The 25,643-nt window shown below is 39.2% G+C and overlaps 1 protein-coding gene and 1 long non-coding RNA gene across 4 annotated transcripts in view; one reads left to right on the top strand and one right to left on the bottom strand.

Moving 5' to 3' along the window:
- The first annotated feature begins 216 nt into the window (after positions 1-216).
- Positions 217-25,643, top strand: part of ACSS3 (acyl-CoA synthetase short chain family member 3) — a 191,668-nt gene continuing 166,241 nt past the window's right edge. For all 3 annotated transcript variants that reach the window (XM_044941895.2, XM_025284397.3, XM_025284394.3), the window contains exon 1: positions 217-962. In XM_044941895.2, coding sequence (XP_044797830.1) covers positions 655-962 — 308 coding nt within the window. In that variant the 5' untranslated portion in view covers positions 217-654. The remainder of the gene's footprint in view (positions 963-25,643) is intronic.
- LOC123333347 lies at positions 3,078-3,594 on the bottom strand. Its single transcript, XR_006550681.1, has 2 exons — positions 3,457-3,594; positions 3,078-3,258 (listed from the first exon to the last, which is right to left on the bottom strand). It is a non-coding gene; the product is annotated as an uncharacterized LOC123333347 (long non-coding RNA).

Below are 25,643 nucleotides of genomic sequence, written 5' to 3'. Positions count from 1 at the left end.
TTCCAATTCGGTTGGGCAACCTCCCTCTACTCCTCCTCTCTCAGCTGTCAGGAAATCCTGGAGCCGCCCTCGCCTCGGAGCCACTTGTTTTCTAAGTGGCCAGGGATGGAGCTTTGTTTTCAAAAGAAGTAAATTAAAAAACCTGAGACTTCAGGGGCCCGAGGGCCGCCGAGCTTGGCTCGGCCGACGGCTCCCGCCGCCCGGGGCGAGGCGGCTCCTCCCGCCGGTTCTCGGAGACCGACCCCGAGCAGCCGCACACAACTTGTTTGCTGGAAAACAGGCGGGGCTGGGCCGGCGGTCCTCGCCTTAGGGGCTCTCCAGTGTCGGGGCGGGGGCGCCCCTCCCGGCGGGGTCGCGGGGCTGCTGACGCGCCGGGTTTCTCTCCAGGACGCGGGGACCCCCACACCCCTCCCCGACTCCGCGCCCCCTCTCCAGCTTCCCCCTGCCGCTCCAGGTCGGTTTTTCCCGGCGACTCTGGTGGTGCCTTCCAAAGTCCCAGGGCCCTGGGCACACCTCGGGGTTTTCTCCCGCCTCCCGCCTGCTCTCCTTGGGGCCCCAGGAAGTCGCGAGCGCCCCACGGGTGGTGCGTTCCGGGCGGCGCGCGGCGGAGCCTTGCAAGGAGTTGGGGAGGAAGGGGCGACCCAGCCGGCAGCGATGAAGCCGTCTTGGCTGCAGTGTCGCAAAGTCACCGGCGCGGGGGGCCTCGGCGGGTCCCTGCCCGCGTCCTCTCCCGCGCGCGGAGCCGGCCCGGCCCGCCGGGCGTACGTGGCCCCCGGCCCGCGGGGCGCTCTCGGGGGCCGGGGCTGCAGGGCGCTGTCCTCGGGCGGCGGCGAGTACAAGACCCACTTCGCGGCCTCGGTGACCGACCCCGAGAGGTTCTGGGGCAAAGCCGCGGAGCAGATCAGCTGGTACAAGCCCTGGACCAAGACGCTGGAGAACAGACATTCGCCTTCCACCAGTTGGTGAGTGACTTTGCGCCCACCCCCATCTCTTTTGGGCGTCCAGGCTCGACGTCCCCTGCATCGGAACCTGGAGTTCTTTTGGGAAAAGAGAATGAGACTGGAGGTGTGATCACACCTTTTAAATCCGTGTTTAATTTCAACTTCATAAGTCAAGCTCTCTTGCCTTGTCTTGAGGGATTCGGTTACCTAGGGTGAGAGCCCTGGTTCCTGTAGACCCGAAATTTACGTGTATGGCCAGGCTCTGCTTAGTTGAGCAAGAGCCAGCCCCCGAGAGACACACAGTCTGGAAGGGGAAGCAACCACGGAAACAGGTGCAAGCAGAGTGATGAACTAAGGGTTTCTAAGTATCCTCACGCTGTGGGGAGGAAGAGAGTTGGTCAAAGACTTCAGTATGATCACACCTAAGTAGAGATTGGAAAAATGGATATGTCCTCTCAAAGTTCACAAGGCTCCAGTTATTAAAGTCCAGGAGGTGGAACACAGGTTGAAATTTGACTGTTGATGTGGCTGCGAATAATTGTGTTGGTGGGAAAGGGGACTGGTGAGTCAGGGGTTGCTTTGGGAAAGGATTTATGCATCACTCCAAGTAGCTGGGATCGGGTCCACAGCCCTATCCTGTATATGAAGCTGCAGTGTATTTCAGAGAGAATAGGTAATATACCTGCCTAGGAGGTGCTAGAAATCATGGTAGGAATAAAGGTGCTTTTTTCTTTTTCTTTTAGAGTTATGATTGTAAGTAGTTATAAACATTGTTTTTGTGTTACAACAAACAAAAGATACATTTGTCGAATAAATGCCAAATTTGTCAGATTCTTAAGGGTGAATCACACAGGAGGACTTAAGAGTTATGGCTGCTCTTTGGGCCATGTGCCTAGCCCTTAAGAATGTGGTTGCTTTCCTCAGGCAGCCCCGAGGGAGAGATGTTTTCTCTAAAAAAGTCTGCAAAGCACTGCAGTGGGGTTTCCCACTGCCATTTCCAAGTCCCCGGCAGTGAAATGGGAGAATGACATGGTCAGGTTTGCATTTGGTGAATGTGTTCTTGTTGGGAGTCGGAATCTGGAAAGGAGAATGACCTCTCGCGACCAGAGACTGTTCTCTGTCACCACCATGCTCTGTCCCCTCATGATTGTTTGGAGCTGTTTACATGGTTTTACCTTTAGAGTCTAGCACGTTTCCCCATCCAGTTCAAGTTTTCCAGTAGTGTTTGATTGATCCTCTCTTATGTACCCATCAGCGAATCGAGCATGTGGTATGCATGTGGCAAGGGGCGCGGGGAGGTGTCATGATGGTTAACAGCCTGTTCTCTGGGGCCAGAATTTTGTGTTTGAGTTCTGGCTCTTATAGTTACTGGCTGTGTGTTCATAGGCAAGTTGCTTAATCACTCTGTTCTTCAGTTTTGTCATATATAAATGTGTAACTAGTAAGATTAATTTAGTAAAGGATTAAGACCAAGTCTTAAAAGAAATAGACCCTATAAATGTTAGAGTAAGAATAGCTATCTTTGTACTCTCATTCCACAATTATTTAAGAGCAGGAAATCTCTAGATCTGAGAAGATCAAAACACCGAGATTATTGTCTCACCTAAGAATGTGTTCTCAAAGTTCTGTGTCCATATATCTGTCAAAAAGTATGGAACTGAAATTATTTATGTGACCACCGTCCCATAAAACTGTGCAGAAAACTCAAGAAATCACTGGGATACTCCAAATAAAAACCAATGAGGGCCAGACCTAAGGTAGTGGCAGTGGCAATGCAAAGAACAGGTTTCTAGAGGATTAATTGAAGTTGGGGAGGGCTCAAGGGAGTACAGACAATGTGGAACTCAAAATGTCCATCAAATCAACCTTTAAGATCTGGAGATTTTCCCTCTATGTTTTTTCTCTTCTTAATTTCTTGTTGCTTGCCTGAATTTTTAAAAATTGTAGGCATAAAATGTCTACTTTTAAAGAGGTTTTTGGCCAAAGGGTCTTTGTATGTATTTTCAAAAATTCAGTACATTGTAGGTCACGGTATTTGATAATATTGTATCCAAATTCTTCATCTTTGTACTCTTGGAATCACGTGGCTGTACCTGTTTTATAGCAGCCCAACAGATCAAAGTGAATAACAGATAAGTCTTTGAGTCTGTATTTGTTTTAGCAGTGTGATTCAATCTTACCAAGGAGTTTGGTTGGCAGAACAGAGTTGGAGAGGCAGGTAGACATAGGAGACCATCCATCCAATCTGAAACTCCATTCAAAAAATGGTTTCAATCTGAATCCTATTTGGAGTTATTCTTCGTTGGTTAACATTTTTCTGCAAAGGTAAACTCACGGTCAGGGCAAATGTTCACCCGCCCCGCTTTATACCCCTATATTCTAGGGCAGAACAGACATATGAATTTAAAAAGTGATAGGTAACAGGATACATGGACTTAATGATTTTTGATTCTGCATGTCTTGGGAGGTAGCAAGTGGATACAGGCACAATTTGATATGAAGGTGCTTTGCTTACTTTTTGAAGCTGGGATCTGGGGAAGGCAGCTGTTGACCACCAATCCTTAAATAAAATGAGGAAGGGCTGCTACAGCTAGCTGTTCTCTTCGAGGTGGAGCTGACAGAGGTGTGTAGTCAAGATCGCTGAAGCCCCATGGTTTCCCAGAAGTTGAACGGATTCTTCCTCATTATACGCTTGTCTGTTTATTTTTCGTGGAGGCAAACTCCCCTCTGAATCTACAGGCCTACCAAAAACCCCAACACATACATAGTAATGCATATTAGCTTTCACAGTGGCATAAACGACTCAATAGTAGTTTACACATGCAGTAGTATGAGCATGGAATCGAAGTCTTTGAGTGATACATTAGGGACCTTCCATTGTAGTGAATAGCCCTATAAAATAGATTTCTGGGACTGTAATCTCTGAGATCTTTGAAAAACAAATTCCAGGTAGGTGCTTTAGGAACATGTGAAGAATTACCTTTCCTCATAGGTTGTTGGTTCATTCACATTGTTGACACCTAGCTTTGGGGAGAATAAAGTCTCTATTAGGCTTCAGTGGAGAACTGACTATATGGTGAAGCAATTAGAACCCCTAGTAATTTCTCTAGTCCTGGGACCACAGAAATGATGTTTTGGTTGTTTTCTCCTGATGAATTAGACATCCTACTGCCTTTCCTGAAAGTGAAATCCAGCTACCCCTCTCGGAAGAATTAGGCAATTCACTTTTGCATTATGCATTGTGGTTAATTTTTTCGGTCTGGGTCATTAATTATCCCTTTGTCTGGAAACATTGCAGTCCTATTTTAGTTTGTTTATATTTAAACAACATTCAATGATCAGACTCTCACATACTGTTTGATTTAGAATTTAAATGTATTAACAGTGACCATAAGCTAACAAAGAAAAGTCTAAATGCAGATGATTAGAAAATGATTTCTGCTTGGTTAACATGTCTACAATGGAAATCGTGTAGGTACTTTTTTTTAACATGCAAGATCTCAGTTTCTGACTGACTATGAGATAAAGGTTGTTTAAGTCTCCAAGTCTTAAAAGGGCTTATAAGTGTTAAAGATATCAATTATTCACTCATTGTGTGTATAGTATAAAGAAAATGATGAAAGAGATGGGAGACATACAGTAAATTATTACAAAACTATTTCTTTAGAGTTGTATTAAATGCTATTAAATAATAAGGGGATTCGCCATAATCTTTTCTGGAAGGATCATAGTAGGAGTCTTGAAGAAATGATGGTTAAACTGAGATCACAGTGTGTAGGGATTAGACTCAGAAGGAGGAGGGAACATTCCAGACAAAGAGAACAGCACATGAAAAGGTCGTGAGGTATGAAGTAGCTCAATAAGTTCTAGGAACTGAAAGAAGGCTGACTTGGCAGGTAATAATTAAGAAACAGAAGGAGAAAGCCATATTGTGAATGGTCTGGTGAGTCATGTTAAGGATTTAAAATTTTTTTCCTGGCACAAACGGGTCCCATTGTGGATGATCAAAACTTGAACTTCCTACTCTTCTTTCTGCACTGGAACAAGAAATGTTTGGGTTCAACCCCAGCTCTGCCACTTCCTTTGGATAGGCTTCAATGTCCGTATTGGTAAAATAAGAGTAACGATAGGATCAATTTCTTAGGATTATAGAGGTGGGTGGGAGCATAAAGTGTCTAGGACTGTGCCTGACACACAGTCCTCGTTACTGATGTTTTTGAAATATGGAAGCGAGATTCCCAGAAGCTAGTGTGGACCAGAAAGTTTTCAGAGAAATGGTAGCATATGGACTCAATCTTAAAGTAGGATTTAGAGGAAGAAAAACACTTCTTGTGTGCAAAAGAAAAACTTTTGTGTCCAAACCAAACATGACATAGGCATAGAGGAGAGAAAGAACCAAATATGCTTGTAGGTCAGAATGGATAGGAGATCAGTTGGCTTGTAGTGGTTATTATGGAGTTATAGGTACTCCAGAAGGTAGTTTCACGATGGTTTTGGAAGGCTTGGAATAGCAAGCTAAGACATTTGCATTCGCTTTTTAAGCTGTACGTCACAACCTGTCTGTAAGTCTGCAGATAGGTTTTGTGTGACTTAGGTGCTGGGTTTTTTGTTTGTCTGTTTTTGAAATAGTTGTCAGTATTTAAACATTGGAGGATTTCATCTAAAATTTAAATTTCCTTTAATGATTCAGCCTTGGAGGGGGGGGTCTTCTTTTGAAAAAAAGAGATTAACTGTCAGCGCTTGGTCAGCATTTTCGCATGGCAACGCTTGGCTGGAACTCAGCAGCTGCTGTCCCAGGTGAAATTAGACACAGTGATCACCAGGTGGGGTGTAGGGAAGTAAAGAAGTTATGAGAACCTGAGAATTTGACTCAGGTACCCAGGTGGAGGAATTGATTGTGAATTAAAGATACTGATTTGAAGACTTGGCAGGAGCTTATAGGATTATAGGTTTGACTGACATTTGTAAAGACGTGAGAGCTAAAGCTTGGTGAATGTTGAGTAGGGGGAGAGAGAGAGCGCAATTTAGAGAGAGAGAGAGAGAATGAACAAAATACTAAAAACTGAACTGGGGAGATAAATAGAAGAGGGGGGAAAACTTGTGAGAGTGGATGAGGCTTGTTCAGAGAAGTAGGATAAGGAAGAGCAGAATATTTTGGTGCCATGGAGTAAGAGGGAGAGAAGAGATAAAAATAGGGAAGGTCGATAGTGGTCAAGGGCTCTAGAGAAGTTTTGAGTCTATTGAGGACTGAAAGATAACAGTCTTGACGCAGAAATCTTCAGTGATTTTTAATAATGTGATGTCAGTGGAGAAGTGAAGGCCAAAACCAGGATCCCGAAATACAGAGGGAACTGGTGGTAGGCAAAAACAGTCCAGGAACGTATTGGACAATGACAGGAAGGGGAGGCGAGATGACAGCACGTGGAGGTGTCTGGGTTACCTGAAAAGAAGTTTCCTCATTATCTTTCCTTTCCCCACCTCCCCCTTTAAGAGCATCTCTTGTTTAAAGGAAGAAGTGAAGAAATTTGGGAAATAGGAATGAAGGGAATTTTGCTTATTTTGAAACCTGTTCCTCATTAACAGGACTCCTTGTTTTTACAAGTTGAACTTTGTGTGGTTTCTTATCTGTTGTTTTCTTTAGATGCCAGAAGTTCATGGAAAAAACAAAATGGAAAAGTCTAAAAGATGGAATAAAAAGCTACTTAACAGATTTACATGAGGTAGATAGCTAAGCATTTGATGATGAGTTTAACAGGGAAGATAAAGAGACAGTTAAAAAAAAAGATGAAAGAACTAATATTTGTTGATTTGTTAAATTATTCTGGGGTTTCAGACCTGTCAGTAAGTGGTTCAGAGGGAAAAAAGTTCTTTATCTTTTACTTGCAACTTTTCTGAGTCTGACATTCTTTCAAAGGAAAACAAATAAGGAAAATATAATGTGGATTTTATATAATCAGAAAGTAATTTATTCCTCTACTGAATTTTGATTCTTTGGCAAACAATTAGCCACATTAAGCTGTCTTGGAAATTCAGCCTCCCTCCCTCTCTTTCTTTTCTCTAATAAAATTTCCTTCATATTTATCAGTGTATTTACTTCTAGTTGAAAGGTGAGAGTTTTATCTGGGGATGAAAAAAATGTATCCCCTTCTGACAAAGTCTAAATGAAATGAATTTATTCATAATATTGTGCACAGTACAGATACATTTAAATTTTAAATTATCATTTTTTAGAAATCAAAAAATATTTTATGAAGGTACATGGTAAGCATGAAAAATGGCCTGTTAGCAATACTCTCCCTCAGATAGACTCATCAAGAAAGACCAATTTAAAAAGATGGGCTTTATTTTATATTCTGAAGGTCAACAGCTTGGTGCTGTGCTGTATCTAATTTTCTCAGTCTGTCATGCTGCTGAAGATTCAGGACAGAACAGAGTGAACTACTGGAATGCTGCAATTACATAAGCAGGGATGGATTGCCTGACAAATGCACAGTCAGTACACAATGGAAATTCAATCAGCTGTGACCAGCCTTCTACCAAGTGTGGGGTAAAGTCCATGCTCTTAGTACCTCCTGGAAGGTGGCTTACTATTTCTTTTGTTCATGCCACATACTATTCGTTGAGAAAAAAAATCCAGTAGTTGAAGTTATTTTTCTCTTCTTGTTCTCCTTTTCCCCCTCCAACTCTTCCTTTTTTTCATTTTCCCCTTCCCCTCCCCTTCTTCCCCACATCCTTCCTTGTTCTTCTCCTTCTTTTTTTTTTTTTTTTAAGAATTTCCACTTAAGCAGTGACTTTGTGAAGGCGGCATCATTTCTTTCTATTGTGTGAAATTTGTGAGAGAAACATGTGGGAGGCTAATGAATATTTGTGATCATGTATCTGAATGTAATAACCTCTTTACAGTTTTAGGAAACACATCTGAAAAACTTACATTCTTTATGTAAACCATGTGGTTAGAGAACTTATAAAAAATATGAATTATATGTACTTTTGATGGCATTATGGCCAAATGAGGTAAGGGACAATGCATAGAAAGGAGAAGTATTATTCTTATCTAGGAAAATCGAAGTTTAAGAATTTCCAGTTTGAAATCGTCCAGCTGAAAGTCTTAGAATAGCTGAAAACAGATCAGGTAACTACGTTAGAGGAGAGTTCGATTTATAACTTTTAGGTAAGTAGTGAATTTTACTGATTTAAAATACTAGTTGCTCTAAGTGGGATAAAAGCGTCTAAAGTCTGTAGGTCTTGACTTAAGAGATAACTCTAGGCAAGAGGAATACCTTCTCCAGGTTTTGATGTTAGAATAGCAACATTTCCCAAGTATAATTTTTGAGATGTCTCTCCCAAGTGACATTAATTAAGTAAAAGAAATTTGGGAAGATTAAGGGAAAAGAAAGATTGCTCTGTAGACATGATCAATATAGAAATCTGTGCAAAAAAAGTAGTACAATAAAATGATAAAAAAATTTTGTCAAAGGCTTTCTCTGCATCTGTTGAGATAATCATATGGTTTTTATTTTTCAATTTGTTAATGTGGTGTATTACATTGATTGATTTGCGGATATTGAAGAATCTTTGCATCCCTGGGATAAAGCCCACTTGGTCATGGTGTATGATCTTTTTAATGTGTTGTTGGATTCTGATTGCTAGAATTTTGTTAAGGATTTTTGCATCTATGTTCATCAGTGATATTGGCCTGTAGTTTTCTTTTTTTGTGGCATCTTTGTCAGGTTTTGGTATTAGGGTGATGGTGGCCTCATAGAATGAGTTTGGAAGTTTACCATCCTCTGCAATTTTCTGGAAGAGTTTGAGCAGGATAGGTGTTAGCTCTTCTCTAAATTTTTGGTAGAATTCAGCTGTGAAGCCGTCTGGACCTGGGCTTTTGTTTGCTGGAAGATTTTTGATTACAGTTTCAATTTCCATGCTTGTGATGGGTCTGTTAAGATTTTCTATTTCTTCCTGGTCGAGTTTGGAAAGTTGTACTTTTCTAAGAATTTGTCCATTTCTTCCACGTTGTCCATTTTGTTGGCATATAATTGTTGATAGTACTCTCTTATGATCCTTCGTATTTCTGTGTTGTCTGTTGTGATCTCTCCATTTTCATTTCTAATTTTGTTGATTTGATTTTTCTCCCTTTGTTTCTTGATGAGTCTGGCTAATGGTTTGTCAATTTTATTTATCCTTTCAAAAAACCAGCTTTTGGTTTTGTTGATTTTTGCTATGATCTCTTTTGTTTCTTTTGCATTTATTTCTGCTCTAAGTTTTAAGATTTCTTTCCTTCTACTAACCCTGGGGTTCTTCATTTCTTCCTTTTCTAGTTGCTTTAGGTGTAGAGTTAGGTTATTTATTTGACTTTTTTCTTGTTTCTTGAGGTGTGCCTGTATTGCTATGAACTTTCCCCTTAGGACTGCTTTTACCGTGTCCCACAGGTTTTGGGTTGTTGTGTTTTCATTTTCATTCATTTCTATGCAAATTTTGATTTCTTTTTTGATTTCTTCTGTGATTTGTTGGTTATTCAGCAGCGTGTTTTTCAGTCTCCATATGTTGGAATTTTTAATAGTTTTTCTCCTGTAATTGAGATCTAATCTTACTGCATTGTGGTCAGAAAAGATGCTTGGAATGATTTCTATTTTTTTGAATTTACCAAGGCTAGCTTTATGGCCCAGGATGTGATCTATCCTGGAGAAGGTTCCATGTGCGCTTGAGAAAAAGGTGAAATTCATTGTTTTGGGATGAAATGTCCTATAGAGATCAATTAGGTCTAACTGGTCTATTGTATCGTTTAAAGTTTGTGTTTCCTTGTTAATTTTCTGTTTAGTTGATCTATCCATAGGTGTGAGTGGGGTATTAAAGTCTCCCACTATTATTGTGTTATTGTTAATTTCTCCTTTCATACTTGTTAGCATTTGTCTTACATACTGCGGTGCTCCCGTGTTGGGTGCATATATATTTATAATTGTTATATCTTCTTCTTGGATTGATCCTTTGATCATTATGTAGTGACCTTCTTTGTCTCTTTTCACAGCCTTTGTTTTAAAGTCTATTTTATCTGATATAAGTATTGCTACTCCTGCTTTCTTTTGGTCCCTATTGCATGGAAAATCTTTTTCCAGCCCTTCACCTTCAGTCTGTATGTGTCCCCTGTTTTGAGGTGGGTCTCTTGTAGACAACATATGTAGGGGTCTTGTTTTTGTATCCATTCAGCCAGTCTTTGTCTTTTGGTTGGGGCATTCAACCCATTTATGTTTAAGGTAATTACTGATAAGCATGATCCCGTTGCCATTTACTTTATTGTTTTGGGTTCGAATTTATACACCCTTTTTGTGTTTCCTGTCTAGAGAATATCCTTTAGTATTTGTTGGAGAGCTGGTTTGGTGGTGCAGAATTCTCTCAGCTTTTGCTTGTCTGAAAAGCTTTTGATTTCTCCTTCATACTTGAATGAGATCCTTGCTGGGTACAATAATCTGGGCTGTAGGTTATTTTCTTTCATCTCTTTAAGTATGTCTTGCCATTCCCTCCTGGCTTGAAGAGTTTCTATTGAAAGATCAGCTGTTATCCTTATGGGTATTCCCTTGTGTGTTATTTGTTGTTTTTCCCTTGCTGCTATTAATATTTGTTCTTTGTGTTTGATCTTTGTTAATTTGATTAATATGTGTCTTGGGGTGTTTCGCCTTGGGTTTATCCTGTTTGGGACTCTCTGGGTTTCTTGGACTTGGGTGATTATTTCCTTCCCCATTTTAGGGAAGTTTTCAACTATTATCTCCTCAAGTATTTTCTCATGGTCTTTCTTTTTGTCTTCTTCTTCTGGGACCCCTATGATTCGAATGTTGTAGCGTTTAATATCGTCCTGGAGGTCTCTGAGATTGTCCTCATTTCTTTTAATTCGTTTTTCTTTTATCCTCTCTGATTCATTTATTTCTACCATTCTATCTTCTAATTCACTAATCCTATTTTCTGCCTCTGTTATTCTACTATTTGTTGCCTCCAGAGTGTTTTTAATTTCACTTATTGCATTATTCATTATATATTGACTCTTTTTTATTTCTTCTAAGTCCTTGTTAAACCTTTCTTGCATCTTCTCAATCCTTGCCTCCAGGCTATTTATCTGTGATTCCATTGTAATTTCAAGATTTTGGATCAATTTCACTATCATTATTTGGAATTCTTTATCAGGTAGATTCCCTATCTCTTTCTCTTTTGTTTGGTTTGGTGGGCATTTATCCTGTTCCTTTATCTGCTAGGTATTCCACTGTCTCTTCATCTTGTTTAAATTGCTGAGTTTGGGGTGTCTTTTCTGTATTCTGGCAGTTTGTGGAGTTCTCTTTATTGTGGTGTTTCCTCGCTGTGTGTGGGTTTGTACAGGTGGTTTGTCAAGGTTTCCTGGTTAGGGAAGCTTGTGTCGATGTTCTGGTGGATGGAGCTGTATTTCTTCTCTCTAGAGTGTAATGAAATGTCCAGTAATGAGTTATGAGATGTCTATGGTTTTGGGGTGACTTTGGGCAGCCTGTATCTTGAAGCTCAGGGCTGTGTTCCTTTGTTGCTGGAGAATTTGCTTGGTATGTCTTGCCCTGGAACTTATTGGCCCTTGTGTGGTGCTTGGTTTCAGTGCTGGTAATAAAAGCTATATATGACAAACCCACAGCAAACATTATCCTCAATGGTGAAAAATTGAAAGCATTTCCTCTAAAGTCAGGAACAAGACAAGGGTGCCCACTTTCACCATTACTATTCAACATAGTTTTGGAAGTTTTGGCCACAGCAATCAGAGCAGAAAAAGAAATAAAAGGAATCCAAATTGGAAAAGAAGAAGTAAAGCTCTCACTATTTGCAGATGACATGATCCTCTACATAGAAAACCCTGAAGACTCCACCAGAAAATTACTAGAACTAATCAATGACTATAGTAAAGTTGCAGGATATAAAATCAATACCCAGAAATCCCTTGCATTCCTATACACTAATAATGAGAAAACAGAAAGAGAAATTAAGGAAACAATTCCATTCACCATTGCAACGGAAAGAATAAAATACTTAGGAATATATCTACCTAAAGAAACTAAAGACCTATATATAGAAAACTATAAAACACTGGTGAAAGAAATCAAAGAGGACACTAACAGATGGAGAAATATACCATGTTCATGGATTGGAAGAATCAATATAGTGAAAATGAGTATACTACCCAAAGCAATTTATAGATTCAATGCAATCCCTATCAAGCTACCAACAGTATTCTTCACAGAGCTAGAACAAATAATTTCACAATTTGTATGGAAATACAAAAAACCTCGAATAGACAAAGCGATCTGGAGAAAGAAGAATGGAACTGGAGGAATCAACCTACCTGACTTCAGGCTCTACTACAAAGCCACAGTTATCAAGACAGTATGGTACTGGCACAAAGACAGAAATATAGATCAATGGAACAAAAGAGAAAGCCCATAGATAAATCCACGCACATATGGACACCTTATCTTTGACAAAGGAGGCAAGAATATACAATGGATTAAAGACAATCTCTTTAACAAGTGGTGCTGGGAAATCTGGTCAACCACTTGTAAAAGAATGAAACTAGAACACTTTCTAACACCATACACAAAAATAAACTCAAAATGGATTAAAGATCTCAACGTAAGGCCGGAAACTATAAAACTCCTAGAGGAGAACATAGGCAAAACACTCTCTGACATACATCACAGCAGGATCCTGTATGACCCACCTCCCAGAATATTGGAAATAAAAGCAAAAAGAAACAAATGGGACCTAATTAACCTTAAAAGCTTCTGCACATCAAAGGAAACTATTAGCAAGGTGAAAAGACAGCCTTCAGAATGGGAGAAGATAATAGCAAATGAAGCAACTGACAAACAACTAATCTTGAGAATATACAAGCAGCTCCTACAGCTCAACTCCAGAAAAATAAATGACCCAATCAAAAAATGGGCCAAAGAACTAAATAGACATTTCTCCAAAGAAGACATCCAGATGGCTAACAAACACATGAAAAGATGCTCAACATCACTCATTATCAGAGAAATGCAAATCAAAACCACTATGAGGTACCATTTCACACCAGTCAGAATGGCTGCAATCCAAAAGTCTACAAGTAATAAATGCTGGAGAGGGTGTGGAGAAAAGGGAACCCTCTTACACTGTTGGTGGGAATGCAAACTAGTACAGCCACTATGGAGAACAGTGTGGAGATTCCTTAAAAAACTGGAAATAGACCTGCCTTATGATCCAGCAATCCCACTGCTGGGCATACACACTGAGGAAACCAGAAGGGAAAGAGACACGTGTACCCCAATGTTCATCGTAGCACTGTTTATAATAGCCAGGACATGGAAGCAACCTAGATGTCCATCAGCAGATGAATGGATGAGAAAGCTGTGGTACATATACACAATGGAGTATTACTCAGCCATTAAAAAGAATACATTTGAATCAGTTCTAATGAGGTGGATGAAACTGGAGCCTATTATACAGAGTGAAGTAAGCCAGAAAGAAAAACACCAATACAGTATACTAATGCATATATATGGAATTTAGAAAGATGGTAACAATAACCCTGTGTACGAGACAGCAAAAGAGACACTGATGTATAGAACAGTCTTATGGACTCTGTGGGAGAGGGAGAGGGTGGGAAGATTTGGGAGAATGGCATTGAAACATGTAAAATATCATATATGAAACGAGTTGCCAGTCCAGGTTCAATGCACGATACTGGATGCTTGGGGCTGGTGCACTGGGACGACCCAGAGGGATGGTATGGGGAGGGAGGAGGGAGGACGGTTCAGGATGGGGAACACATGTGTACCTGTGGCGGATTCATTTTGATATTTGGCAAAACTAATACAATTATGTAAAGTTTAAAAATAAAATTAAAAAAAAAATAAAATGATAAAAAAAATTTAGTAGCCAAAGGGATGTAAAATCATTATTATTGACTGTTTGCTAAAATAACCGTAAGTGAAAGCACTGGAACTTAGAAAAGTCTACTTTTGCACTAATCTCTCTGCTTTCTCTCCACACTTTTTAAAATTTTCAGTTTTACTGATTCTCAGTTGTGAGTTAAGTGCTTTTCTAAGCTACAAATGCTCTGACATTGCCTTGCTCCCAACTCTCCCTGCTTAATCAAGGCTGAATAAAGTTTGCCACTGTTACCGATGCAAATTTGTACCATATGCTATCATTTTCCCCTTGGGTAAAAATGTGGGTAGGGGAAAAATTGTTGAGTATTGTTATTAGTGGAGAAAAACAAATTGATTTCTGGGTTACAACTTAGGTCCCCAGTCCTTGAGCAGTTTACTGTACCAAAATGTGGACCGTGGTGAGTATTGCTGTTCAGCAGTGTCTGTTCTCTACTTTTGAGCCCACAGGAGGGTCCGGCTTCCCCTCCCAGGGGTGGTTATGTGATTAGCTTTGGCTAGAGCAGCCAGAGAAAGGCGTGTCACTTCCTGTGAAACAATCAGTGGCTAGTGCTTCAATGCTTAGTCCTCCCTGTCAGTCAGAGCCACTGTGGAAGCATGTGTAGCCTGGGGAACCGAGCACATGCCGGTGATGGTTCTTTGGGGACTCCACTTGAAGCCTCATTAAGGGTGCATGAGTGAGGAATGAACATTGTTTCAAGTTATTGAGTATTCGCTATTGTTACTGTGTGTAATCCAGCCTATTTTATTGATTGTGACATCATTAATGTATATATTAATAACATATAATAATAACATAGAACTTTTTGAATGAAAGTGTCCAGCATAAGGCATTGGCGAACCACTCCAGTACTCTTGCCTGGAAACTCCCATGGACGGAGGAGCCTGGTAGGCTGCAGTCCATGGGGTCGCTAAGAGTGGGACACGACTTAGTGACTTCACTTTCCCTTTTCACTTGCATGCATTGGAGAAGGAAATGGCAACCCACTCCAGTGTTCTTGCCTGGAGAATCCCAGGGACGGCTGAGCCTGGTGGGCTGCTGTCTCTGGGGTTGCACAGAGTCGAACATGACTGAAGTGACTTAGCAGCAACTTAGCAGTCCAGCATATAGTGAAAACAGCTAGGCTTACGGTATCTATGCTATGAGCCAGATAGAATACTAAGTACTTGAATTTATTTAATATATCTAATAACCCTGTGAGGTAGGGGACCTTTTACTCTTGTTTAGTGTGTATGGAAATGAACATACAGAGAGTTTAAGAAAACTTGCCTAAACATATAAAACTAATAAGTAGCAGATCTAGGATTTGAACCCAGGCAGTCTGAATTTGCGCTTCCTAAGTGGCTCAGTGGTAAAGAATCTGCCTGCCAATGAAGGAGACTCAGATTCAGTCCCTGGGTTGGGGCAGATCCCTTGGAAAAGAAACTGGCAACCCACTGCAGTATTCTTGTCTGGGAAATCCCATGGACAGAGGAGCCTGGCAGGCCATAGTCCATGTGTCTCAAAGAGCTGGATATGACTAAACAGCAACATAGCACAGCACGGTACAGGTTGAATTTAGCATCTGTGCTCTAAATATACACTACATTATATTGTTTCCATAATAATTGTCTTAGTTAATTTTTGCTTTTTTTTTTTCTTCCCCTTCTCCACTGAAACTACTAAAAGTAACTTTAAAAATCTGGATTTATATCTCAGAAGCATTTGGAAAGTATCTCTATTTTATTTAGAATGATAGACTGATGTTCTTTGAAAAAATAAACTGTATGTTTTATGTAAAATATTTAAAATGTATACAACAGTCCCACAAGTGGTGGGAGAGGGACTTTATATTAATTGTTACCTACTTTAGAAATGTTTCCTGGACAGTAGAAAGCAATATTAATCCCTTCTCTTAAGAATGCTATGTTGGTTTTCTGTCTTAAGGAAAATCTAATGACCACATTATTACTCATTGCTTGTAGTGTGCTTTAGCATTATTTTTATGAGAACATGTGATAAATAGCCTAATTAATTCATCTAATTATGAGTACTTGAAAAATTTCCTTTCCTCCAACTTCTCAGGAAAAAATAATAGGACTTGTTACATGTTTGTAATTATGGAAGTTGTTTGTTTCGATTCCTTTTTTTTTAATGCATTCAAGTATTCTTTTTAATGCATTCATAGTATTCTTTGCTGTTTTGCTTCCATTGCTTCTCATCTTGATCCTAATGCACGTGGACAGACCTTGATACATAACATATGTTAAGTGCAGAGATGAGTTTTTTCCCCAAGGAATCATATTGCATCCATCTCTCTTGTTTCTAAGATGAATATCTTATTTTTGAAATCCAGTATAAGAACCATGAACTGTGGGCTCTCTCACTAACCTGTGTTATTCCATAGGTGTTGCCAAATTTTAGGGAACAAATAATCTGAAAATGTTAAATCTTCCTTTGAGTGTCTAAGGGATTAGCCACAGCAATATCTGAAGAGTCTGTAATAGATTGAGAAGAAAACACACATGACTGTTCTCTAGCACATGACTGAGTTATTCATTCTTTTCTTTAAGACTGATGAATGCGTTTCAATAATGATAATAACAGTAATAACAATCATGGCAATACAACAAAAGTCACTATGGAGCACTTGTGCTGAGTCAGACTCTATGCTAATACTATATGTGTACCTTGAATCCTTCTGACACCCTATGAGATACATATAATGCATTTTTATGACTGTGTAAACTGAAGGACAGAGCGATTAAATGACTTGTATTATAGTGGTGGACTTAATTTTTCACACCCATTGGGTCACACTGTAAGAGCCCAATTTCTGTAATGAATTATGACTACATTCTTTTTGCCTGATTGTCACATGACTGTACCTGGAAAGTACAAAGGAATGAGAGCAATGTTTGAATTACAAAAATTGTTTAATCAGAGATGTAACTTCCTTTCTCTCATTTGTCACCTATGTTTCTATGTGTCTTCCATTTTCTTCTCTCATTTTAGTGGAATTTAAATCTTCACTATTTTCCCAGAGTCAACTTGTACCTGTCTTCTTGGTAAATGGTTCTTTCCTAAAAAGCCTATCACCTTGAATCTTATTTCCCTTTAAACTAGTTTGGCAAAGAATGCTCAATTCCCATTTGCATTTAGTCACTATAAATCCACTATGTAACCTCATCCTCCACTGGTACTTTTCTTTTACCAGTAGCTTAAAAGATCACAGCTAGGTGACAGAGGGCAGGGGTCAGGTCTCAGTCATCTTTGCTGTCTCTACTATGGAATGCACCTGACCTTGTATATGTCTGTCAAACTATTTCAGGTTTAAGAGTTGTATCCATGTCATTTTACCAGATTGTCATGTTTTAGTCACCTTATTTAGTAAACATATTAGCAGATAAGCAAAAGAAAACTCACTGTTTAAAAGTAATAAAAGACAAATACCATATGATCTTACTTATGTTGTTTAGTCACTAAATCATGTCTGACTCTTTGAGACCCCATGAACTGTAGCCCATCAGGCTCCTCTGCCCATGGGATTTCCCAGGCAAGAATATTTGAACTGTGTAGCCATTTCCTCCTCCAGGGGGTCTTCCTGACCTAGGGATCAAACCCATGTCTCCTGCATTGCAGGTAGATTATTGACCACTAAGCCACCAGGGAAGCCCTGATCTTGCTGCTGCTGCTGCTGCTAAGTCACTTTAGTTGTGTCCAACTCTATGACCCCATAGACAGCAGCCCACCAGGCTCCCCTGTCCCTGGGATTCTCCAGGCAAGAACACTGGAGTGGGTTGCCATTTCCTTCTCCACTGCATGCAAGTGAAAAGTGAAAGTGAAGTCGCTCAGTCGTGTCCGACTCTTAGCGACCCCATGGACTGTAGCCCGCCAGGCTCCTCCATCCATGGGATTTTCCAGGCAAGAGTACTGGAGTGGGGTGCCATTGTCTTCTCTGAAGCCCTAATCTTATATGTAAATTCTAAAAACCATAACAAACAACAAAACAAAACAAAAACCAGGCTCACAGATGCTGAGAACAGATTGGTGGTTGTCAGAGGAGATGGAGTTGGGTGCAGGTGAAATGGGTGAGGGGCATTTTAAATACTTAAGTACTTGCTTAAGTGTGTTAAAGCATTACAGAACACAAATATATATTATTACAGTAAGAATAGCACCAGTAATATTCCTTACCATAGTTTTTTGGTGACATGTTTGCTGACCTGTTATAAAAGTGGAGGTTTTTTTTGGTTCTGCTGCTGCTGCTGCTAAGTCGCTTCAGTCGTGTCCGACTCTGTGTGACCCCATAGACGGCAGCCCACCAGGCTCCGCCGTCCCTGAGATTCTCCAGGCAAGAATACTGGAGTGGGTTGCCATTGCCTTCTCCAATGCACGAAAGTGAAAAGTGAAAGTGAAGTCGCTCAGTCGTGTCGGACTCTTCGCAACCCCTTGGTCTGCAGCCTACCAGGCTCCTCCGTCCTTGGGGTTTTCCAGGCAGGAGTACTGGAGTGGGGTGCCATTGCCTTCTCCGTTTTTTTGGTTCTAGAACTTATTAGTTCTTAATCTGTTTGTTCCTTCTTTTATTCTTCCTTTCTTTCTATTGTTCACTCATTAATGTTTACTGAATGGTCATCTAGGCCAGGCACTATTCCAGGTGCTGAATAAGAGTCCAAGTAGAGTATAACATTGAGGAGTGATTTCATACATCAAAGGAAAAAAGTGTTTTTGCTTGTAATAAGATAGCTTTCATTTTCCTATTTAATAAAGGGAGTGTAATCATGAGTGATATGGACTATCGAGTTATTTTCTGAAAATACGGGTAATAAAATTTGCTTTATTTTGCAATCAAGTCTACTCTGAATTACCTTTGACCATTGAGGTGTGAGTAACTAGAATATACAGGCTCACATTATGGTGATCCGTGGCCATTTTCTAACTAAGAAATCCTTTGATACATAAAATAATCAACCAATTTTAATTTTATCCCTTTGTGCAGCTTCTTATTTTCTGCTAGAAGTGCTAACACCCAGAAAAGTGAGGAAAAGACAAGTAACACAAAAAGAATAAAGAGAAATAATGGGCTTGGTTAGAATCAGCTAGATAATGAACTCTTGGATAATTGAGCAGGCTGCACTGCATTCAAGTTTCAAATTAACGAAATGTGAATGGAAAATGTTTAATCTATGATATTATATGTAGACAGTGAGGGAATTGGCAAGGATAGAGCTAAGACAGTTTGTGACCTTGTTAGATTATTTTGAGGATAAGACTAGGGGAAAAGACAATAACAATTTTGTCTACTTTTCTTAATGTTTTAATTTACACTCAATGGTATCTGGTTGGTTAAGTTGGCTTTAGTTTCCGGCTGTGTGTTAAGGTTGTTTTGGCAAGAATGAAGGTGGGAAATTGGAAGAGATTTAGTGGGGTTTAATTAAAAGAGCAGAGATTTTATCATCCAAAAGCCTTGGTTTGAGACATAGATTTTGAATAACTTTTCATTGACATTTCTTATTCAAAAGTAATTCTGACTGAAATTTAGGTTTATGCTTTTTTTTCCCCCCAGAAAGATGCAGTGTTACTTTAAATTTTAATTGTGTAAACTCAGGAAAGCCAGAATAGATGGAATATCAATTATAGTTCAATATCTAATCTCATATATATCTTGGTATAGTTGGTATATTTCCCTTCAGTCTTTCATTTTCTTTTTAAGTTTTTATTTTGGAATAATTATAGACTCATAAGAAGTTGCAAAAATAGTACGAGGAGGTCATTTATACCCACCACTTAGCTCCCTCCAATGGCAACACCTTACATGACTATAGTAAATTATCAAAACAAATTTGATATTGGTTCAATACAATTAACTTGACCAACCAACTTACTCAGATTCACCAGGTTTTGTTTTGTGTATGTGTTGTGCTTTTAAAAAATCTAATATCTATTTCTGTTTGTCAGTTTGTTTGACTCTCTAGATCTCTACTGTTTTTCTTACAGAGAAATAGAATTATAAAAATATAGAACTATAGAGTTATACTGTTATATTGTTTGATAGCTTATTTTCCCAGTTGGAGTAAGTTGTGGTTTTTTTCATACCTCTGTTCTTCTATTCTGTGATTTTTATGTATGCAGAATATTTAAACATACTGGGTGAATGTAAAATTATTTTTTTCACAATCCCTCCCTGTTGATTTTGAGGTGGTTTCTCTTTACTTGAAAGAATACTTTCTTCTTTGGAGACAGCATTCTAAAGATCTTTGTGTCTCTGTGTCTGTCCATCTGTCTCTGTTTCTTTCCTTCCTTCTTGCAGATGAATTCTTAGATTTCTGAGTCAAAGAGGAATTATACGCTTTCTGATATATATTGTCAAAATTTTTCTCCAAAAATATTAATAAATATTGTAAGGTTCCACAGCCTTTTTCCTTATGAGATATTTAGAGAATAAATAAAGATAATAATTTAGTGGACTGAACATTGGGTGTTTTAAGATCTTAATATTGTGTCACATTTGTTTCAGATCATTTTATTTTAAGAAATAAAACAAAATTGATGCTCCCTGTGTACCTCCCCCAGTTATATAGTCTTTATAGAAACAATCTCAGAATAATTTAGAAGTCTCAATGGGAAGAAAAGTTCTTTTTAGACATTCTAAAATGATTGATTGTATTCTTCCTCTTTAATAAGAGCTTGTATAGACCATTTCTCTGCAGACATGAGCTAAGTGTGTAGAATGAGTTAATAAATGCGGTGTCTGCCTTCTGGGAGCCTCAACTGTAGAGGACAATTTCCTCAGAACATTGCAGTGTCATTCTGCCTGAGTTATAGCCTTAACGAGAAAGAAATGGATAGCTACGATGAAGACGTAATGTGAACGTAGAAAAAATACAGCCCTGAAGTCCTCAGGTTTAGAGCATATTAGTTTCAATCCTCTATTTTCCCTCTGTCTTCTTCCCATTTCTCCCTGCTGCTGCTGCTAAGTCGTTTGAGTCGTGTCCGACTCTATGCGACCCCATAGACTGGGCTGCCCCGTCCCTGGGATTCTCCAGGCAAGAACACTGGAGTGGGTTGCTAGTTCCTTCTCCAATGCATGAAAACCAGAGCAAAATAACACCGTGTCATCAAATTGGTTTTTTCTTCCCTTGCATGGTGCTGGGGTTGCTCTCTCTTTCTTTCTATCCTTTCCTTTTTTTATCACGTCATCACGTTCTTTCTTTATCACGTCATCACTATCATCAGGATTAAATGTTAAAAGGCATCTTCTCTTTCTTCCATCAGATACAGGCTGGCATTGGAGAGTGTGCACCCTCTTCGGCCCCCTTTGATTCTCTGGATGGTTCGGAGATTTCAGGGTTACCTGCTTAAGGTCTCCATGCACATCCTGGTCTGTCGGTCTGGTTTTCCAGGAACCTGCTCTGATTTGGAATTCTGTTCCTTATGAGCTCATTGTGATCTGTTTCTGAGTTGGTTAATTGAGGACCACTGCTCCTGAGTGCCCTAAGTAGTTCTCTTGAAAAGGGCTGACTGATAAAGTTAACTTTCCTTTAGAATGTACTTTTAAATATATATTTATTGAGGATTATATTTAGATTTTAATAAATTTATGCTTTGAAATGTTAATGTCTTGATCTTAACGTTTACATTTGACCTTTAACTTTACTTAATTTTGATTTTAGCTTTTTCTTTTTTGAATTGAGTTGAATCCTACTCCCTTTTGCTTCAATTCTTCATTTTTCCTGCATTTCCTCTAGAATAAAAATAAAACAAGCAAGATAAAATTGTGTCCTCATCTTCTGCTTTGAATTTAGCTGCCAGGCATGACTCACAACCTAGGGCTCTTTAGGATCACTCATTCATGCCTTTTCTGTCTATTGACAGTGGATCCAGTTCAGATAACAGGTATTGATTTCTTGAAAGCCTTTCTTTTTACTCTTTTTCCTGTTGGCTGCATTTCTCACTACTGGCAGTTCTCTCTGTTTTAATCCGAGATGATCTGGCAGGGGTGTAGATCATTATTTCATGTCCTTTCATGCTGAGGTGGGCCAGTTTGTGGCGAAAGCTGGTAGGCTGGGGCCAGGTTCTGAGTGTATTTACTAGTGTGGACATTATCAATAGGGCTAAAGAGCACCTCTCACTTTATGTTAGGTTTCTCTGTTAAAATATTGTCCTATAGAGAGATGTGCTTTCCCGCTTCTTTTACAAACACAATATCCCTAGTGGTTAAATGAGCATGAGGTTATTATGCTGCCCCAAGTAAGCAATTACCCAATTTGGAGGGTTTCCTGGAACAGTCAGTTGATACTGTCCAAGGCCAAGTACCTGTAACTTAGATGAGATGTCACAGTGCGAGAAAAGCAATATGATGCCCTCTTAAAAATGCTTAAAGCCTTCTCTGTGTCCAATAGTAGTCTTTTGAGCTAGTCATTGTTTTTGCTGAGCAGTTACCTCATGAAACCCTTATTCTTATTTGTGTTAATGTGTCAGAAGAGTGCTATTTCAATATACATTCATTCACACTTGCAGCATTAATTTAAAAATAATAATTGAGCATTTGCAATATGCCATTAATGTGGCTCAGAGGGTAAAGCGTCTGTCTACAATGCGGGAGACCTGGGTTCAATCCCTGGCTTGGGAAGATCCCCTGGAGAAGGAAATGGCAACCCACTCCAGTACTCTTGCCTGGAAAATCCCATGGACTGAGAAGCCTGGTAGACTATAGTCTATGGGGTCACAAAGAGTCGGACACGACTGAGTGACTTCACATTAATGAGCTAGCACATGGCCTGTGCCCATAGGACATGGTGTCTAGTGAGGGTACAAGAATTACTCAAATTAGCACACAGACATGGAAAACTGGAAATTCTTCACGTTTTCCCTGGCGTCAGAAAGTATTGGGTTCTAGTCTGCAATGTGTTAGTTTGATAATTCTGGGAAGCTTTTTGACCTCTTTAAGCCTCATTTGTCATTTGTAAGATAGATATAATATTGTCTTTCTCAAGGGATAGTGCATAGATTAAATGCTTTACCAAACTCAGTTTAAATGACCAAACTCAGAACCTGGCCCATTATGGGTAATTAACAAAATGCTATTCCTTCTCTTACTTCAAAAAGTATTTACTTTTCTTTTTTATTTCAGGTCTCCTTTAAAGAGAACATAAACCTGATACCCAGAGATGATAAAACCTGTTTTCTTTGATACACCCTTCTTCCTACCTTAAGCTCCTTTGATTTGTTTCTACACTTCACCACCTTTTTTTCTTTTTTTTTTTTTACTTCCTGTGGTTTTCTAGGCTAGTCAATAGATCTGAACTGATTATCTTTCCTTGTTTGCCTCCCACTGTGACCTGAAATCCCATTCTGAACAGGGCATTCCCTTTAAAAGGCCTCCCCTTCTTGACAAGGTATTCAAGGCTTTTAGGTAAGGCTTCCAGGGGTCTTTCTTGCCTTAGCTCTTGTTATGCGCCCACCCCAAACACAAACATCTCTTCTTTCCGCAGCACTGATGCACTTGTAAAACAGAACCTGAACTTTGCCCTGTTTTTCACTTTCCCACTTGCCAATGCCATTAAAAAACAAACAGTATTTCCACTGGTATTCTGTCCTTCTCCCCTCAGCTACCTTCACGTTTTGCCCTTCTCTTTGAATACAGTCCAGCTGAAAGATTGGCATAAATAAAGAGAAACTTCTCTTCACATCATCAAGTCTTGCCTTGTTGTCTGTTTTCCAAGTCCTCTTTTCCCTTACACTCCCACGTCCACTGAAAGGTGGCCTCAGACCTCATCACTCGACCCAAATTCCTCTTCCAAATATTCATCAGTGTCAATTTGTTGCTTAATTCTATGTATTGACTTCAAGTCCTTAGCTTGTTGGATCTCTCTTTTGTATTTGACTCTGGGGACCATCTCTACCTCTGAAATTCCCCATGGCTCTGTTGTCCAGGATGGTAGCCTATAGCCACATGTGGTTACTGAAATTTGTTTAGTTTAGTTAGAATTAAATAAAATTTAATTTACATAGCTAATATGGCTATTGAGTATTTGAAAGGTGGTAAGTGTGACTGAGGAACTACATTTTAAATTTGTGTTTTAATTAGTTTAAATTTAACCAGCCACTTGTGGCTATTGGCTATTCTGTTGAGCAGTGGAGATACAGTACAGTTCCACCATCACAGAATTTTCTGTTGGACAGGGCTTCTCTGGAGTAAAGATTGGCAGAATTTTTCTTTAAGGGGCAAAATGGTAAATATTTGGCTTTTCACGCTAGATAGGCTTCATTGCAACCACTTAACTCCGCTGTTGTCAAACAAAAGCAGCTACGGAAAATATATAAACAACTAAGTGTGACTGTGTTTCAATAAAGCTTTATTTATACAAAGAAGTGGTGGGCCAGATCTGGCATGTGGCCAGAATTTGCTGGCCCTTCTCGAGCCCTGGTTTCACTTCCTAAAACATTTTCTTTTCATTCTTCTGTATTTCTCAGATCTCTCCTTTCTTTCCATCTTTATCATCACAGTATTTGATTACTGCAAAAAATCGCATCAGTCCCCTCTCCTGTGTCCTGCTGCAGTTCATTGTACCCACTGGCACAGAACTGTTCTTTCATAATTCATCGAAGTCAGATCATCACTTGTCAATGTATGTAGTGATGGTAATCACCTCATAGGGTTATTGAAAGGGGTCAATGAAATGTGTATAAAATTGTGCTCATGGTGGATTTAGATTTCGCTCACATTAACTCATCCACATAGAATAGTGTTTGTGACCCAGGGTGTGACATCCTGACATCTGGTTCCAGCTTGTCGGATTCCACTATGGACCAGACATAGGCCACATAAACTCTGTGTACCTCAGTTTCCTCATCTGTAAAGTGAGGATATTAGTATACACATAAAATTTGGGGGATAATTAAATAAATTAATTTGTATTAAATGCTCATAGTATTATGTTGATATAGAGTAAGGGCTATGTAGTGGGTTTTCATTTTATTTTTCTAGTTTCATAAGTGATTGAAGAAAGACTTAGATATGTTAATATGTCTGCATTCATGCAACTTGTAAACGACATGTCTGAGATTTGAACTCTGGCGTTTTGACCTTAAAGCCCAGGCTTACTACATTCATTTCAACATCCACCACTCCTTACACATGTCTGTGGTTGGAATTAATCTCTTTTTGCTGTGCTTTCATCATACTTAGTTTGTACTTCTGTCAGGAAATTTGCCACATTTTGCTTCTTATTATAGTTATTGCAAATTAGTCTGCCTTTCAGAGTAGAGAACATGTACCCAGTTATATTTTTTCCCCTTCCTTCACAGTCTCAGCTAATCAACAACAGATTATTTATTGTTAAAATTTTTGAATAGAAAAATGTTTTAAAAGTATTATTGACAGTTAATAGTGGAGACTGTAATGAGCTATAGTCTTCTTGTAAAATAATGTATTATTATAAAGATTATATGTTTATTATTATTTTAGTTTATAGATTTAGTATTTTAGTATACAGATAACTAAATGTATTCACCATCATCAAATTGTTTTCAGTATGTTGCTTCTGGTTTATTTAATTTTTGAAAAAGAGTTTGGAGTTTCTTTTTTTTCCCCTGAAACTATGATGAAATGAAGACCCACATAGGAGATCTTCAAAGAAGGAAATTATAAGTTGATCCAAGGAAGAAAGCTCATATCAGAAGGTAAATTATAAGTTAAACTTTCCAGTTATTTAGTAATGAAAATTTACAGAGTAGAGAAATCAGTAGCTAAGTATATAGAGAGGGTTACAACGTTATCACCACTAAATA

This window comes from Bubalus bubalis, chromosome 4 (assembly GCF_019923935.1).
Source record: "Bubalus bubalis isolate 160015118507 breed Murrah chromosome 4, NDDB_SH_1, whole genome shotgun sequence".
Classification (NCBI taxonomy): domain Eukaryota; kingdom Metazoa; phylum Chordata; class Mammalia; order Artiodactyla; family Bovidae; genus Bubalus; species Bubalus bubalis.
The sequence above is the reverse complement of the archived record's forward strand: the minus strand, read 5'-3'. Positions and strand labels throughout refer to the sequence as shown.